This window comes from Gnatocerus cornutus, unplaced genomic scaffold, assembly GCF_029298725.1.
Source record: "Gnatocerus cornutus isolate USDA-ARS CGAHR unplaced genomic scaffold, icGnaCorn1.1 ctg00000023.1, whole genome shotgun sequence".
Classification (NCBI taxonomy): domain Eukaryota; kingdom Metazoa; phylum Arthropoda; class Insecta; order Coleoptera; family Tenebrionidae; genus Gnatocerus; species Gnatocerus cornutus.
The window spans coordinates 2276976-2295413 of record NW_028275375.1 but is presented as its reverse complement, the minus strand read 5'-3'; the positions used below and the strand labels follow the sequence as shown (position 1 = coordinate 2295413).

General features: G+C 30.6%; 1 protein-coding gene across 1 annotated transcript in view; it reads right to left on the bottom strand.

The window, feature by feature from the left end:
* Positions 1–42: 42 nt before the first annotated feature.
* The window catches only part of LOC148166344 (ankyrin repeat and sterile alpha motif domain-containing protein 1B-like), a 36927-nt gene continuing 18531 nt past the window's right edge, over positions 43–18438 (bottom strand). The window contains exons 7-15 of the mRNA XM_088048493.1: positions 11178–11415; positions 10491–11129; positions 9999–10158; positions 5804–6231; positions 5375–5740; positions 5105–5329; positions 4903–5055; positions 1022–1153; positions 43–975 (exon numbers count right to left, since the gene is read on the bottom strand). Coding sequence (XP_087904619.1) covers positions 706–975; positions 1022–1153; positions 4903–5055; positions 5105–5329; positions 5375–5740; positions 5804–6231; positions 9999–10158; positions 10491–11129; positions 11178–11415 — 2611 coding nt within the window. The 3' untranslated portion in view covers positions 43–705. The remainder of the gene's footprint in view (positions 976–1021; positions 1154–4902; positions 5056–5104; positions 5330–5374; positions 5741–5803; positions 6232–9998; positions 10159–10490; positions 11130–11177; positions 11416–18438) is intronic.

Below are 18438 nucleotides of genomic sequence, written 5' to 3'. Positions count from 1 at the left end.
AATATCATTTATTGAAAAACAATTAAAAATTAGAAAAGTAACAACAAAAACGAGTGAAACAAAGTAAATGAATAAGTCTAAAGCGCAATAAAGTTGAATTTTATGTTATGTACATTAAAATATGTATTTTTTGGCTCCCACATGCAATATTTTTAGATTAGACTATGTAAGACACCTAAACGTAAATGTTCGAGCCAAATAACTAAGCATTTAGAATGCATGTAAGATATATTTTTTTTTGATAAAGTCTTTATAATTTTTCACGCGAAAACAAGTGGAACCCTGCTAAATACAGTTTTAAAGCTTCTAGTTAAACTAGTATGTACACATTTTTAAGTAAGAGACTCTAATATATTATTTATATACTTACAAAATGGAAGATTGTTGTTTATTTTAAGAAAAAATAGAAAAATGTGTGATATATCGTGGTGTATGTTTGTTTGAAAAAACGATTACAAAAGTGATTATTGATCAATAAATAATATCCGTAAATATTGCTCCCTATAGAAAACGCTTAAAATATTGTATATTGAGCAACTCCGAACTCATTAGACGAACCCCCGCAGAAAACTGTAAATATGCAGTCAAAACGCTTAAATTTGGCAAAATGCAATACACATCGATTTCGGAAACAACATCCAATATCACAAAGGGAAATCAATAAAATAAGCGTCTTAAAGAAACTCCGCCGGCAGTGATTCCAAACTATTCCTCAGCATCCTCGAACTTGCTCTTCGTCGGCGTCTTCGGCTCCGTCGCAATTGACAACGTCAGCGGCTTCATTTTCAGAGGATGGCCATTCATCTTCATGTCTTTGAAATCGCGACTGTGCGAGGAAACCGCGCCGGGACTCACCGCCGGTTTGTGGCTTTCGCGGTTTGATTTGCTCTTGCTGGTCACTTGTTCGCGGACCGCCATTTGGTATGCCAACTCGAAAGCTTGGCCCAGGGTGAGGATTATCTCAGTGGCTTGCTCCTAAATCAATTACTTCGAATTTGGTGTGGTGGAAAGGGCGACTTACCGAAGTCGAGGATTGAAAGACGTGGCAGTAGAAGCAGTCGCCGTCTTTGGTGATGTAGGCGAAGAAGCATTGGTTGTCAGAGTCCTGACATGCGCAGTTGATGTTGCGGATTTCGTGTTCACAGATGGTGTTCTGAAACCACGGAAAATGATTTGTCTTCAAAACAATAATTTCTAAAAAATCTAATTCTTGCTCTAAAATTTTGAAATTTAGCAATGTTGATAAACAAATGAAATGTAGTAAAACCTCCCAATTTTACTGTTTTGAGATGAAAATTGGCGAAGCTACGGAAATTAATAAAAATTGTGGAAATTTTTGGTTCGTCTTCAAAACAAAAATTCCAAAAAAATTCTAATTATTGCTCTAAAATTTTGGAACTTAGCACAGTTGATAAACAGGTGAAAAGCAGTAAAACCCCTAAAATTTCCTGCTTTGAGATCAAAACTGGCCAAAAAATTATCAAATTTAAAAAAAAACTTTCGAACATGTTTAAGTCGGCCGCAAAATAAAAATTTCCAAAAATTCTGTTCCTTGGTCTAGAAGTTTGAAATTTTGCATAGTCGATAAACAACTCAAAAGTAGTAAAATCTTCAAATTTTACACTTTTGAAAAGAAAATTGGCAAAGTTACAAAATTTAATAAAAAGTGATAATTTTTTTTAAGTCGTCTCTAAAATAAAAATTTCTAGAAATTCTGATTCTTGGTCTAAAATTTTGAAATTTTTCATAGTCGATAAACAACTCAACAGTAGTAAAACCTCTAAATTTTACTCTTTTAAGATGAAAGTTGGCAAAAGTTACGAAATTTAATAAAAAGTGGCAAAAATTTTTAAGTCGTCTCCAAAATAAAAATTTCTAAAAATTCAGTTTCTTGGCCTAAAATTTTGAAATTTTGCAGTCAATAAACAAGTCAAAAGTAGTAAAACCTTCAAATTTTACTGTTTTGAGATGAAAATTGGTAAAGTTACGAAATTTAATAAAAAGTGGCGAAAATTTTTAAGTCGTCTCCAAAATTAAAATTTCTAAAAATTCTGTTTCTTGGTCTAAAACTTTGGAATTTTGCACAGTCGATAAACAACTCAAAAGTAGTAAAACCTTTAAATTTTACTGTTTTGAGATAAAAATTGGCAAAGTTACGAAATTTAATAAAAAGTGGCGAAAATTTTTAAGTCGTCTCCAAAATAAAAATTTCTAAAAATTCGGTTTCTTGCTTTAAAATTTTGAAATTTTGCACAGTCGATAAACAAGTCAAAAGTAGTAAAACCTCCAAATTTTACTGTTTTGAGATAAAAATTGGCAAAATTAGGAAATTTAATAAAAAATGCTGAAAATTTTTTAGTCGTCTCCAAAATAAAAATTTCTAAAAATTCTGTTTCTTGGCCTAAAATTTTGAAATTTTGCACAATCGATAAACAAGTCAAAAGTAGTAAAACCTCCAAATTTTACTGTTTTGAGATAAAAATTGGTAAAGTTACGAGTTATAAAAAGTTATAAAAAGTGTCAAAAATTTTTAAATCGCCTCCAAAATAAAAATTTCTAAAAATTCAGTTTCTTACTTTAAAATTTTGAAATTTTGCACAGACAATAAACAAGTCAAAAGTAGTAAAACCTCCAAAATTTACTGCTTTGAGATAAAAATTGGCAAAATTAGGAAATTTAATAAAAAATGCTGAAAATTTTTTAGTCGTCTCCAAAATAAAAATTTCTAAAAATTCTGTTTCTTGGCCTAAAATTTTGAAATTTTGCACAATCGATAAACAAGTCAAAAGTAGTAAAACCTCCAAATTTTACTGTTTTGAGATAAAAATTGGTAAAGTTACGAGTTATAAAAAGTTATAAAAAGTGTCAAAAATTTTTAAATCGCCTCCAAAATAAAAATTTCTAAAAATTCAGTTTCTTACTTTAAAATTTTGAAATTTTGCACAGACAATAAACAAGTCAAAAGTAGTAAAACCTCCAAAATTTACTGCTTTGAGATAAAAATTGGCAAAATTAGGAAATTTAATAAAAAATGCTGAAAATTTTTTAGTCGTCTCCAAAATAAAAATTTCTAAAAATTCTGTTTCTTGGCCTAAAATTTTGAAATTTTGCACAATCGATAAACAAGTCAAAAGTAGTAAAACCTCCAAATTTTACTGTTTTGAGATAAAAATTGGTAAAGTTACGAGTTATAAAAAGTTATAAAAAGTGTCAAAAATTTTTAAATCGCCTCCAAAATAAAAATTTCTAAAAATTCAGTTTCTTACTTTAAAATTTTGAAATTTTGCACAGACAATAAACAAGTCAAAAGTAGTAAAACCTCCAAAATTTACTGCTTTGAGATAAAAATTGGCAAAATTAGGAAATTTAATAAAAAATGCTGAAAATTTTTTAGTCGTCTCCAAAATAAAAATTTCTAAAAATTCTGTTTCTTGGCCTAAAATTTTGAAATTTTGCACAATCGATAAACAAGTCAAAAGTAGTAAAACCTCCAAATTTTACTGTTTTGAGATAAAAATTGGTAAAGTTACGAGTTATAAAAAGTTATAAAAAGTGTCAAAAATTTTTAAATCGCCTCCAAAATAAAAATTTCTAAAAATTCAGTTTCTTACTTTAAAATTTTGAAATTTTGCACAGTCAATAAACAAGTCAAAAGTAGTAAAACCTCCAAAATTTACTGCTTTGACATAAAAATTGGCAAAACTAGGAAATTTAATTAAAAGTGGTAAAAATTTTCTAGTCGTCTCCAAAACAAAAATTTCTAAATATTCTGTATCTTGCTCTAAAATTTTGAAATTTTGCAGTCAAAAAACAAATCAAAAGTAGTAAAACCGACAAGTTTTTCTGTTTTAAAACGAAAATGAGCAAAGTTACGAAATTTAATAAAAAGTGGTAAAAATGTTTAAGTCGACTCCAAAATAAAAATTTCTAAAAATTCTGTTTCTTGGTCTAAAATATTAAAATTTTGCACAGTCGATAAACAAGTCAAAAGTTGTAAAGCCTCCTCAATTTTCTGTTTTGAGATAAAAATTGGCAACGTTACGGAATTTAATAAAAAATGGTGACAATTTTTAAATCGTCTCCAAAGTAAAATTTTTAAAAATTTTGTTTCTTGGTATAAAATTTTGAAATTTCGTACAGTCGATAAACAACTCAAAAGTAATAAAATCTCCAAATTTTACTGTTGTAGGAGTAAAACTAGTAAAATTACGGAATATAATAAAAAATAGTAGAAATTTTTGGTTCGTTTTCAAAACAAAAATTCAAACAAAATCTGACTCTTGCTCTACAATTTTGGAATTTAGCACAGTTGATAAACAAGTGAAAAGTAGTAAAACCATAAAATTTCACTGTTTTAGGATTAAAATTGCCAAAGATACAAAATTTAATAAAAAGTGGAGAAAATGTATAGTTTGCCGCCAAAATAAAAATTTCTAAAATTTCTGTTCCTTGGTATAAAATTTTGAGTTTTTGCACACTTGATTAACAAGTTGAAAGTAGTAACACTTTCAAATTTTACTGTTTTGAGATCAAAATTGGCAAAGTTACGGAATTTAATAAAAAGTAGCTAAAATTTTTAATTCGTTTCCAAAATAAAAATTTCTAAAAATTCAGTTTCTTGGTCTAAAATTTTGGCATTTTGCAAAGTCAATAAACAACACAAAAGTAGTAAAACTTCCAAATTTCACTGTTTTGAGATAAAAATTGGCAAAGTTACGATATTTAATAAAAAGTGGCGAAAATTTTAAAGTCGTCTCCAAAATAAAAATTTCTAAAAATTCTGTTTCTCCTTATAAAATTTAGAAATTTAACACAGTTGATAAAGAAGTCATTTTCTATAATTTCTTGAAAAAAATAAGTCACTCTCACCCTCAGCCCTTGCGCGGATTTGCCAAAACTCACCTTTGTAATTGGGTTGACAAACTTGACCCCCCTGTAGGAAATAGACAGGGTGATCTCCTCACTCGGCCGGTCCTTCCCCTTCACCACCTTCTGAATTGACCGTTTGGTGGACTCAGTACCTTTAAATTCAAGAATATTCGTCGACCCCAAATACTGCAAAAATTCAAGTAAAATCGTACAACCCCTCCAAGTACCATCTTACATTAGCAGAGTACAACACGACTCCCGTTATCAAAAGAATCGGTTGGTGCCTCCACTGCGACTTTATCGAGTTATTCCCCCCGACAAACATCTCCGTTGGTTTCTTCTTCTCCTCCTCAGGCTTCACTGGTGGTGGAGGCGCCGGTCTCGACTTCTTGTGCCTGTGCTTGATAGTACCAGTAGAATGAGCCGAGGGAGATTTCAACTCTTGGTTTTGATTACCCTTCTGGAAAAACGGTCAGTAACCTGGAGGAAAGTACAAGTTACCTACAAGACTGATGTCTTCGAGTTTCGGCCCGGAAATGATATGTTCGCCGCTGCTGACGCTAGCAAGAATGCGCTTCCGGTGGCCGATCTTATCAATGTCCAAAACCGCTGAAAGCTCCACGTCCCAAATCCTCTTAATCCTCTCCATGTCGTGGTAAAGATGCTTGTTGAACGTGTCAAAGTACTGCTCCAAGTGGATGCGACTCAACCAACTCTGCACCGAATTCTGATCATTGTTGTTGTTGTTGGTGGCGAAGCTCTGCGTGTGGATCTTCACCGGGAGTTGTTTAACCGCGTCGAGGATGATCTGGCGCTCCAGCTCGCTGGTGATGCCCATTTCGCTCAAATCCGTGTCTTCCACGACCCCGTTCTGGAGGAGGGAAAATCGGAAGAGTCCCGGCGCATCCACCAATTTGAATTTTGGTTGACTTACCAAAAAATTGATATCATCGAAGCCGTTGGCGGTGAAGAGCCCCACGTAGTCCGCCATCCCCAGCGTCTGCAGCCACTTTTCCACCGTCTCCGCGTTGAGACTGTTCTGCGAGCAACTCAGCGTCATTAGCCGGCTCTGAAATTCCTTCTCCAACTCCGCGACGAAGACGGATTCCCTGACAATGCCCGTTCCAAACGAAGCCATTATCTCTTGTATTTTTGCCCACTCCTCCTGTTCGTCAAAAGGACTGAGAGCTGATACTCGATCTTTGTTCTCCTTGTTCTCGAATTCCTTCTCGGAACTCGAGGATTTCTCATTATCACTCTTTGGTGTGTCAGTATTGTCGTATACGCGTTTGAGTTTTTTCAGCGTCTTAGGTCGTTCGGCTGGAGGATTTTCTAAAACCCGCGTTGAACCCTTTATGAGACCTACAAGTTAATAACACGTTAAACTCGCGACGAGTGCCTTCATTAAAGCGGGTGCGGTGGAGCGGCACCAACAAATAAAACCAACACGAAATTTAATATCGTGTAAAACAAACTCGAGGCAGAAAGACAGGTTTAATTAACGAGACTCTTGCAATTTTGGGATGATCAAATTAGGATTAAAATCTGATTTCGATTGGGATTAAAGATCGGCGACGCGATGGCGGAATTTGGCTGGAGTGCTCGTTAACCAGAGGCGGATTTACATTTTTTATCACGCTACGAAAGGGCCCCTAATAAATTCAATTATCCAAAAACAGAATCAGAACAAAAATAAGGAAAAAATAGTAAAAAAGTCTTCAAAAAGAAATGTTCCGAAAAATCTGTTTTTTGTTCTAAAATTTTGGAATTTAGCACAGTTAATAAACAATTTAAAAGTAGCAAAACCTTAAAATTTCACAGTCTTGGGATAAAAATTGGCAAAGTTATGGAATTTAATAGAAAGTGGTGGCAGTTTTTGAGTTGCCTTCAAAAAGAAAAATTCTAAAAAATTTCATTCTAGCTTTAAAATTTTGGAATTTTGCACAGTCGATAAACAAGTCAAAAATAGTAAAACCTTCAAATTTTACAGTTTTGTGATGAAAATTACCAAAGTTACGAAATTTAAAATAAATTTTTAAGTCGATTGCAAAATACAAATTTCTTAAAATTTTGTTTCTTGGTCTAAAATTTTGAATTTTTGCACAGTTAATAAACAAGATGAAAGTAATAAAACCTCTAAATTTCACTACCGTAGGATCAAAACTGCGAAGGTTAGAGGGTTCAAAGACAGCAGTGGCAATTTTTGAATCATCTTCAAAAAGAAACTTTCTAAAAATTCTGTTTCTTGCTCTAAAATTTTGGAATTTTGCACAGTCATTAAACAAGTTAAAAGTAGTAAAATCGCCAAATTTAACTGCTTTGAGATGAAAATTGCCAAAGTTACGGAATTTAATATACAGTGGTGAAAACTTTTATGTCGTCTCCAAAATAAAATTTTTAAAAAATTCTGTTTCTTGCTCTAAAATTTTAGAATTTTGCACAGTCGATAAACAAGTCAAAGATAGTAAAACCTCCAAAATCTATAGTTTTATGATGATAATTAGCAAAGTTACAAAAATTAAAACAAATTGGTGAACATTTGTCGATTGCAAATTAAAAATTTCAAAAAACTCTGATTCCAGGTCTAAAATTTTCACATTTTGTCCAGTCGATATAAAAGTCAAAAGTAGTAAAACCTCCAAATTTTAAACATTTGGGTAAAAACTGGCAAAGTTACGGAATTTCAAATAAATTGGTAAATTTTTTTAAATCGATTGCAAAATAAAAATTTTTTTTAGTCTAAAATGGTCTGAAATTTCTGTTTTTTTGTCTAAAATAATTTTTTGCACAGTTGATAAACACGTTGAAAGTAATAAAACCTATAAATTTTACACTTTTAAGATAAAAATTGGCGAAGTTACGAAATTTAAAATATAACGATAATTTTTTCGACTTCAAAATAAAAATTTCTAACAATTCTCATTCTTGGTCTAAAATTTTGAAATTTTCACATTCGATAAACAAGTTAAAAGTAGTAAAACCTCCAAATTTTACACTTTTATGACGAAAATTGGCAAAGTTACAGAATTTAAAATAATTTGGTGCAAATTTTTAATTCGGCTTCAAAATAAAAATTTCTAAAAATTCAGATTCTTGATCTAAAATTTTGAAATTTTACACAGTTGATAAGCAAGTCAAAAGTAGTAAAACTTCCAAATTTTACACTTTTGTGACGAAAATTGGCAAAGTTACAGAATTTAAAAAAAAGTGGTGAAAATTTTTGAGTCGTTTCCAAAATAAAAATCTCTAAAACTCTTATTCTTGGTCTAAAATTTTGAAATTTTGTACAGTCGATATACTAGATAAAAATAGTAAAATCTCAAAATTTGACAGTTTTGTGATACACATTGGTAAAGTTACGAAGTTTAAAATAAAACGGTAAAATTTTTAGGGTCGTTTTAAAAATAAAAATTTCTAAAAACTCTGATTCTTGGTCTAAAATTTTGAAATTTTGCACAGTCGATATACAAGTCAAAAGTAGTAAAACCTCCAAATTTTACACATTTGACATAAAAATTGGCAAAGTTACGGAATTTAAAATAAATTGGAAATTTTTTTTAATCGATTGCAAAACAAAAATTTGTTTTTTTTAGTCTAAAATGGTCTAAAATTTCTGTTTTTTTGTCTAAAATGAATGTTTTCACAGTTGATAAACTCGTTGAAAGTAATAAAACCTATAAATTTTACACTTTTGAGATAAAAATTGGCGAAGTTACGAAATTTAAAATATAACGATCAACTTCAAAATAAAAATTTCTAACAATTCTCATTCTTGGTCTAAAATTTTGAAATTTTCACATTCGATAAACAAGTTAAAAGTAGTAAAACCTCCAAATTTTACACTTTTATGACGAAAATTGGCAAAGTTACAGAATTTAAAATAAAACGGTAAAATTTTTAGGGTCGTTTAAAAAATAAAAATTTCTAAAAACTCTGATTCTTGGTCTAAAATTTTGAAATTTTGCAGTCAATATACAAGTCAAAAGTAGTAAAAATTTTACATATTTGAGATAAAAATTGGCAAAGTTACGGAATTTAAAATAAATTGGTAATTTTTTTTAAATCGATTGCAAAATAAAAATTTGTTTTTTTTAGTCTAAAATGGTCTAAAATTTCTGTTTTTTTGTCTAAAATGAATGTTTTCACAGTTGATAAACTCGTTGAAAGTAATAAAACCTATAAATTTTACACTTTTGAGATAAAAACTGGCGAAGTTACGAAATTTAAAATATAACGATCAACTTCAAAATAAAAATTTCTGACAATTCTCATTCTTGGTCTAAAATTTTGAAATTTTCACATTCGATAAACAAGTTAAAAGTAGTAAAACCTCCGAATTTTACACATGACGAAAATTGGCAAAGTTACAGAATTTAAAATAATTTGGTGCAAATTTTTAAGTCGGCTTCAAAATAAAAATTTCTAAAAATTCAGATTCTTGATCTAAAATTTTGAAATTTTGCACAGTTGATAAGCAAGTCAAAAGTAGTAAAACCTCCAAATTTTACACTTTTGTGACGAAAATTGGCAAAGTTACAGAATTTAAAAAAAAGTGGTGAAAATTTTTGAGTCGTTTCCAAAATTAAAATCTAAAAATTCTGATTCTTGGTCTAAAATTTTGAAATTTTGCACAATCGATAAACAAGTCAAAAGGAGTAAAACCTCCAAATTTGACAGTTTTGTGAAGAAAATTGTTAAAGTTAGGAAATTTAGTAAAAAGTAGAGAAAATTTGTTCAGTCGCCTTCAAAATAAAAAATTTCTAAAAATTTTGTTTTTTGTTCTAAAATCTTAGAATTGAGCACAGTAGATAAACAAGTAGAAAAACCTCCAAATTTGGGTTAAAGAATTAAATCTGGCAAATTAGAAGACCGGACGAGAATTTTCGTGGCAGGGCCCCAACCGACCTTAATCCGCCTCTGTAATTGACGATCAATTTCCATCGACACGAAACGCTTAATTTGAGCGTGACACATCGGCGAAAATATCTTAAATTTAACGAGACCGTTAATTAAAACCACCGCGCCGCCGCTTTCAATATCGTTCAAATTTCCGTCTTAATTACTCGATTGCGTACACGATTTTTCCCAGTGTCGTCTTTAATAAAATTCCACTGGCCAGTGAATCGTACCTGCGAAAGGAGCGTCCGAATGATATTCCTCGACAATATTGTCGACGCTTCTGTCAGAGAGCGAAACGCTGCTCGACAAACTTCCGCTCGACTCGTCGCAGACGACGAGAAAATCTTCCTCCGTCTCAGTCTCCATATCTCTCGATTGCCTCTTGTATTTCTGAGACAATGATAATTACTTCTAAAAGAAAGCGGCGCGAGAATCATGCTGCATGCCCCCTATAGTGCTAACAAAAAGAAATCCGGACGGAAGACAAACAAGCAAACAAAATGCAAAGCTTTATTAAATAATAACAAATACATAAATACATTTAACAACGTAACGTGACGTAAAATCTAGTGTAAACGTGAATAATGTACGTGTAATACTGACTGACATCGAACAGTTCAGGTCCGGCGCAAGCCGAGGCAGGTGCCGAGGCACCTGCCTCAGTTGGTAATTTCCCTTGAGCCGGCCCTGTCGAACATGCTACTTCTCCGTCATAAGCTTACCTGGCTAAGTGGCCGAATTTTCTCGTAAATTAAACTCTCCGCTTGCAAGGCGGAAGGAGGAGGGTGATCGGGAGTTGGCGGTTGTTTATAATGAGTGGGACTCATAGGATAATTACAATTATTTTTAGTCTCATCATCACCCGAAACCATGATAAACGCACTGCTGACGAAAGTCGGCTCCGGCGCTGAACAACTCGCGATCGGTTCTTCCTTCTTCCGAAATTCGTACTCTTCGTAAATTTCTGGGTTCCTCCTCAACTTCCTCCGAGGATTCTGCTGTTTGATTATCATGTTTTCGTACATGGAGGTGATGGCCACCGGTTCCGGCCGCTTCCGACAGTCTAAATCCTCGCTTTTGCCTCGATGGAGTTCTTTAGGTCGTTCTTCGTCTTCGTCTAGAGCGATGTTGAACACGTTCATCTCCACGTACTGGTCCATGCTGCGGCCGTGGGCGAGGCGCTCCCTCCGGTGGTCGTGCTCCACGTCGCTGAGGTTGCCTTGGCTCCTAGTCCCGCTGTGGGCCAAGAATAAGTACTCGTACGCGCTGTTGGTGACGCCGTCCACCGACATGGACATGGGCTGGAGGTGCGTGGGGGAGACCGAGAGGTTGCGACGTGGGGGCTTCTTCGGGGGCGTCGGCTAGAGGAGACACCACACTAACTGTGATTTTTGTTGCTTTTCGCTTACCGAGACCTTGTTGGAGCTGGGGCTGTGCCCCCCTTTGACGTTGTTCATGGGAATGTAGAGGGGGACGCCGCCGCTGTCGGGGCGTCTGGGATACCCGCAGCTGGACGCCGTCGAAGACAGACTAATCTGATCAGACTCCCTGCTAGTGCACAGATAATTCAGATCTTCGGAGTGCATACTCGAGTCCATGAACGCCTTTGGGACGCAGGGAATCTGATACAGACTGTTGTCGGACTCCCTGGAAGAATCAGAATGTCTCTCACATTCGCAAGCTGTATAGTAAGTGTCGGAGGATTCACAACTCATTTTTCGCAGCGCTAATTTCTCGCTAAAGGAAAAAGTTATGCCTTCCAAAGGGGTTAGCTCGGTCGACAATCGGGAGTGTTTTTTTATGGGCAAACTTTGGTATCTACGCCTAAAACATGCAGAAACTAAAAAGCTGCTACTGGGAATAGTCCAGGGAAATTAGATCGAAAATGACCGTTAAAAACAGATTATTGCAGTTTTGAAACTTCTCACCTGACATGGGAGCTTCATATTGTTTTCCTCATTTATCTTCTAAACTATTTAATTTAGAGCAAATACAGAAGTAACAAAACATGGTGACAATTCAATTTTCTATAAAAATATTGCCTAGAGGCCCAAAATTATAAATCGTACTTTTCAAAAATCCAAAAAATGATTTACATTTTTTATCACGCTTAAAAGAGGCCCACACGTTTAAATCCAAAATAATAAATTCAATTATCCAAAAACAAAATAAGCACAAAATAAGGAAGAAATACAAAACAAAAACACATTTTTGGGTCGACTTCGAAAATAAATCTTTTTTTTGTTCCAAAATTTTGAAATTTAGCAGTTAATAAACAAGTCAAAAGTAGCAAAACCTCCTAATTTTACAACTGTGTGATCAAAATTTGCAAAGTTACGAAATTTAAAACAAAACGGTAAATTTTTTAAGTTTTTTAATTTCAAAATAAAATTTTCTAAAAATTCCGATTCTTGGTCTAAAATTTTGAAATTTTGCACAGTCGATTAACAAGTCAACAGTAGTAAAACCTCTAAATTTGTACACTTTTGTGACAAAAATTGCCAAAGTTACACAATTTAAAATAAAGCGGTGAACATTTTTAAGTCGTTTTCAAAATGTAAATTTCTAAAAATTTTGTTTTTGGTCTAAAATTTTGTATTTTTGCACAGTCGATAAACAAGTCAAAAGTAGTAAAACCTTCAAATTCTACACTTTTGGGATGAAAATAGGCAAAGTTACAGAATTTAAAATAAAGTTATGAAAATTTTAAAGTCGTTTTCAAAATAAATAGTTCTAAAAATTCTGTATTTAGGTCTAAAATTTTGAATTTTTGCACAGTCGATAAACAAGTCAAAAGTAGTAAAACCTTCAAATTCTACACTTTTGGGACGAAAATAGGCAAAGTTACAGAATTTAAAATAAAGTTGTGAAAATTTTAAAGTCGTTTTCAAAATAAATAGTTCTAAAAATTCTGTATTTAGGTCTAAAATTTTGGATTTTGGCACAGTCGATAAAAAAGTCAAAAGCAGTAAAACCTCCAAATTGTACAACTTTGTGATGAAAATTGGCAAAGTTACGATTTTTAAAATAAAACGGTATTTTTTGAAGTCAATTTCAAAATAAAAATTTCTAAAAATTCTGATTCTTGGTCTAAAATTTCGAAATTTTGCACAGTCGATGAACAAGTCAAAAGTAGTAAAACCTTCAAATTCTACACTTTTGGGATGAAAATAGGCAAAGTTACAGAATTTAAAATAAAGTTGTGAAAATTTTAAAGTCGTTTTCAAAATAAATAGTTCTAAAAATTCTGTATTTAGGTCTAAAATTTTGGATTCTGGCACAGTCGATAAAAAAGTCAAAAGCAGTAAAACCTCCAAATTGTACAACTTTGTGATGAAAATTGGCAAAGTTACGATTTTTAAAATAAAACGGTATTTTTTGAAGTCAATTTCAAAATAAAAATTTCTAAAAATTCTGATTCTTGGTCTAAAATTTTGAAATTTTGCACAGTCGATTAACAAGTCAAAAGTAGTAAAACCTTCAAATTCTACACTTTTGGGATGAAAATAGGCAAAGTTACAGAATTTAAAATAAAGTTGTGAAAATTTTAAAGTCGTTTTCAAAATAAATAGTTCTAAAAATTCTGTATTTAGGTCTAAAATTTTGGATTCTGGCACAGTCGATAAAAAAGTCAAAAGCAGTAAAACCTCCAAATTGTACAACTTTGTGATGAAAATTGGCAAAGTTACGATTTTTAAAATAAAACGGTATTTTTTGAAGTCAATTTCAAAATAAAAATTTCTAAAAATTCTGATTCTTGGTCTAAAATTTCGACATTTTGCAAAGTCGATTAACAAGTCAAAAGTAGTAAAACCTTCAAATTCTACACTTTTGGGACGAAAATAGGGAAAGTTACAGAATTTAAAATAAAGTTGTGAAAATTTTAAAGTCGTTTTCAAAATAAATAGTTCTAAAAATTCTGTATTTAGGTCTAAAATTTTGAATTTTTGCACAGTCGATAAACAAGTCAAAAGTAGTAAAACCTTCAAATTCTACACTTTTGGGATGAAAATAGGCAAAGTTACAGAATTTAAAATAAAGTTGTGAAAATTTTAAAGTCGTTTTCAAAATAAATAGTTCTAAAAATTCTGTATTTAGGTCTAAAATTTTGGATTCTGGCACAGTCGATAAACAAGTCAAAAGCAGTAAAACCTCCAAATTGTACAACTTTGTGATGAAAATTGGCAAAGTTACGATTTTTAAAATAAAACGGTATTTTTTGAAGTCAATTTCAAAATAAAAATTTCTAAAAATTCTGATTCTTGGTCTAAAATTTTGAAATTTTGCACAATCGATTAACAAGTCAAAAGTAGTAAAACCTTCAAATTCTACACTTTTGGGATGAAAATAGGCAAAGTTACAGAATTTAAAATAAAGTTGTGAAAATTTTAAAGTCGTTTTCAAAATAAATAGTTCTAAAAATTCTGTATTTAGGTCTAAAATTTTGGATTCTGGCACAGTCGATAAAAAAGTCAAAAGCAGGAAAACCTCCAAATTGTACAACTTTGTGATGAAAATTGGCAAAGTTACGATTTTTAAAATAAAACGGTATTTTTTGAAGTCAATTTCAAAATAAAAATTTCTAAAAATTCTGATTCTTGGTCTAAAATTTTGAAATTTTGCACAGTCGATTAACAAGTCAAAAGTAGTAAAACCTTCAAATTCTACACTTTTGGGATGAAAATAGGCAAAGTTACAGAATTTAAAATAAAGTTGTGAAAATTTTAAAGTCGTTTTCAAAATAAATAGTTCTAAAAATTCTGTATTTAGGTCTAAAATTTTGGATTCTGGCACAGTCGATAAAAAAGTCAAAAGCAGTAAAACCTCCAAATTGTACAACTTTGTGATGAAAATTGGCAAAGTTACGATTTTTAAAATAAAACGGTATTTTTTGAAGTCAATTTCAAAATAAAAATTTCTAAAAATTCTGATTCTTGGTCTAAAATTTCGAAATTTTGCAAAGTCGATTAACAAGTCAAAAGTAGTAAAACCTTCAAATTCTACACTTTTGGGACGAAAATAGGGAAAGTTACAGAATTTAAAATAAAGTTGTGAAAATTTTAAAGTCGTTTTCAAAATAAATAGTTCTAAAAATTCTGTATTTAGGTCTAAAATTTTGAATTTTTGCACAGTCGATAAACAAGTCAAAAGTAGTAAAACCTTCAAATTCTACACTTTTGGGATGAAAATAGGCAAAGTTACAGAATTTAAAATAAAGTTGTGAAAATTTTAAAGTCGTTTTCAAAATAAATAGTTCTAAAAATTCTGTATTTAGGTCTAAAATTTTGGATTCTGGCACAGTCGATAAAAAAGTCAAAAGCAGTAAAACCTCCAAATTGTACAACTTTGTGATGAAAATTGGCAAAGTTACGATTTTTAAAATAAAACGGTATTTTTTGAAGTCAATTTCAAAATAAAAATTTCTAAAAATTCTGATTCTTGGTCTAAAATTTTGAAATTTTGCACAGTCGATTAACAAGTCAAAAGTAGTAAAACCTTCAAATTCTACACTTTTGGGATGAAAATAGGCAAAGTTACAGAATTTAAAATAAAGTTGTGAAAATTTTAAAGTCGTTTTCAAAATAAATAGTTCTAAAAATTCTGTATTTAGGTCTAAAATTTTGGATTCTGGCACAGTCGATAAAAAAGTCAAAAGCAGTAAAACCTCCAAATTGTACAACTTTGTGATGAAAATTGGCAAAGTTACGATTTTTAAAATAAAACGGTATTTTTTGAAGTCAATTTCAAAATAAAAATTTCTAAAAATTCTGATTCTTGGTCTAAAATTTCGAAATTTTGCAAAGTCGATTAACAAGTCAAAAGTAGTAAAACCTTCAAATTCTACACTTTTGGGACGAAAATAGGGAAAGTTACAGAATTTAAAATAAAGTTGTGAAAATTTTAAAGTCGTTTTCAAAATAAATAGTTCTAAAAATTCTGTATTTAGGTCTAAAATTTTGAATTTTTGCACAGTCGATAAACAAGTCAAAAGTAGTAAAACCTTCAAATTCTACACTTTTGGGATGAAAATAGGCAAAGTTACAGAATTTAAAATAAAGTTGTGAAAATTTTAAAGTCGTTTTCAAAATAAATAGTTCTAAAAATTCTGTATTTAGGTCTAAAATTTTGGATTCTGGCACAGTCGATAAAAAAGTCAAAAGCAGTAAAACCTCCAAATTGTACAACTTTGTGATGAAAATTGGCAAAGTTACGATTTTTAAAATAAAACGGTATTTTTTGAAGTCAATTTCAAAATAAAAATTTCTAAAAATTCTGATTCTTGGTCTAAAATTTTGAAATTTTGCACAGTCGATTAACAAGTCAAAAGTAGTAAAACCTTCAAATTCTACACTTTTGGGATGAAAATAGGCAAAGTTACAGAATTTAAAATAAAGTTGTGAAAATTTTAAAGTCGTTTTCAAAATAAATAGTTCTAAAAATTCTGTATTTAGGTCTAAAATTTTGGATTCTGGCACAGTCGATAAAAAAGTCAAAAGCAGTAAAACCTCCAAATTGTACAACTTTGTGATGAAAATTGGCAAAGTTACGATTTTTAAAATAAAACGGTATTTTTTGAAGTCAATTTCAAAATAAAAATTTCTAAAAATTCTGATTCTTGGTCTAAAATTTCGAAATTTTGCAAAGTCGATTAACAAGTCAAAAGTAGTAAAACCTTCAAATTCTACACTTTTGGGACGAAAATAGGGAAAGTTACAGAATTTAAAATAAAGTTGTGAAAATTTTAAAGTCGTTTTCAAAATAAATAGTTCTAAAAATTCTGTATTTAGGTCTAAAATTTTGAATTTTTGCACAGTCGATAAACAAGTCAAAAGTAGTAAAACCTTCAAATTCTACACTTTTGGGATGAAAATAGGCAAAGTTACAGAATTTAAAATAAAGTTGTGAAAATTTTAAAGTCGTTTTCAAAATAAATAGTTCTAAAAATTCTGTATTTAGGTCTAAAATTTTGGATTCTGGCACAGTCGATAAAAAAGTCAAAAGCAGTAAAACCTCCAAATTGTACAACTTTGTGATGAAAATTGGCAAAGTTACGATTTTTAAAATAAAACGGTATTTTTTGAAGTCAATTTCAAAATAAAAATTTCTAAAAATTCTGATTCTTGGTCTAAAATTTTGAAATTTTGCACAGTCGATTAACAAGTCAAAAGTAGTAAAACCTTCAAATTCTACACTTTTGGGATGAAAATAGGCAAAGTTACAGAATTTAAAATAAAGTTGTGAAAATTTTAAAGTCGTTTTCAAAATAAATAGTTCTAAAAATTCTGTATTTAGGTCTAAAATTTTGGATTCTGGCACAGTCGATAAAAAAGTCAAAAGCAGTAAAACCTCCAAATTGTACAACTTTGTGATGAAAATTGGCAAAGTTACGATTTTTAAAATAAAACGGTATTTTTTGAAGTCAATTTCAAAATAAAAATTTCTAAAAATTCTGATTCTTGGTCTAAAATTTCGACATTTTGCAAAGTCGATTAACAAGTCAAAAGTAGTAAAACCTTCAAATTCTACACTTTTGGGACGAAAATAGGGAAAGTTACAGAATTTAAAATAAAGTTGTGAAAATTTTAAAGTCGTTTTCAAAATAAATAGTTCTAAAAATTCTGTATTTAGGTCTAAAATTTTGAATTTTTGCACAGTCGATAAACAAGTCAAAAGTAGTAAAACCTTCAAATTCTACACTTTTGGGATGAAAATAGGCAAAGTTACAGAATTTAAAATAAAGTTGTGAAAATTTTAAAGTCGTTTTCAAAATAAATAGTTCTAAAAATTCTGTATTTAGGTCTAAAATTTTGGATTCTGGCACAGTCGATAAACAAGTCAAAAGCAGTAAAACCTCCAAATTGTACAACTTTGTGATGAAAATTGGCAAAGTTACGATTTTTAAAATAAAACGGTATTTTTTGAAGTCAATTTCAAAATAAAAATTTCTAAAAATTCTGATTCTTGGTCTAAAATTTTGAAATTTTGCACAATCGATTAACAAGTCAAAAGTAGTAAAACCTTCAAATTCTACACTTTTGGGATGAAAATAGGCAAAGTTACAGAATTTAAAATAAAGTTGTGAAAATTTTGAAGTCGTTTTCAAAATAAATAGTTCTAAAAAAACAAGTCAAGAATAGTAAAACCTCCAAATTTTAAACTTTGGTGACGAAAATTGACAAAGTTACGGAATTTAAAATAAAGTGGTGAAAATTTTTAGGTCGTTTTTAAAACGTAAATTTCTAAAAATTCTGTTTTTTGGTCCAAAATTTTGTATTTTTGCACAGTCGATAAACAAGTCAAAAGTAGTAAAACCTTCAAATTCTACACTTTTGGGATGAAAATTGGAAAAGTTACAAAATTTAAAATAAAGTGAAAATTTTTAAGTGATTTTCTTCTAAAAATTCTGATTCTTGGTCTAAAATTTTGAAATTTTGCAGTCAATTTATTAGTTATTTACGGTTCAACTAAATTATTCCTTGAACATACTGTAGAAATAATTTTTTCGATCAATCAATTTAGGAATTAGTGAATAATTTTCTTTATACGTCAATAAAATATTTATTAATGACAATTCCAAAAGCCGATCTCTATGTGGAAACGAATGAGATTCTACAAATGATAAAAAACTGAGATTCCACCTTTATAATTGATGACACAACAGTTTATGAG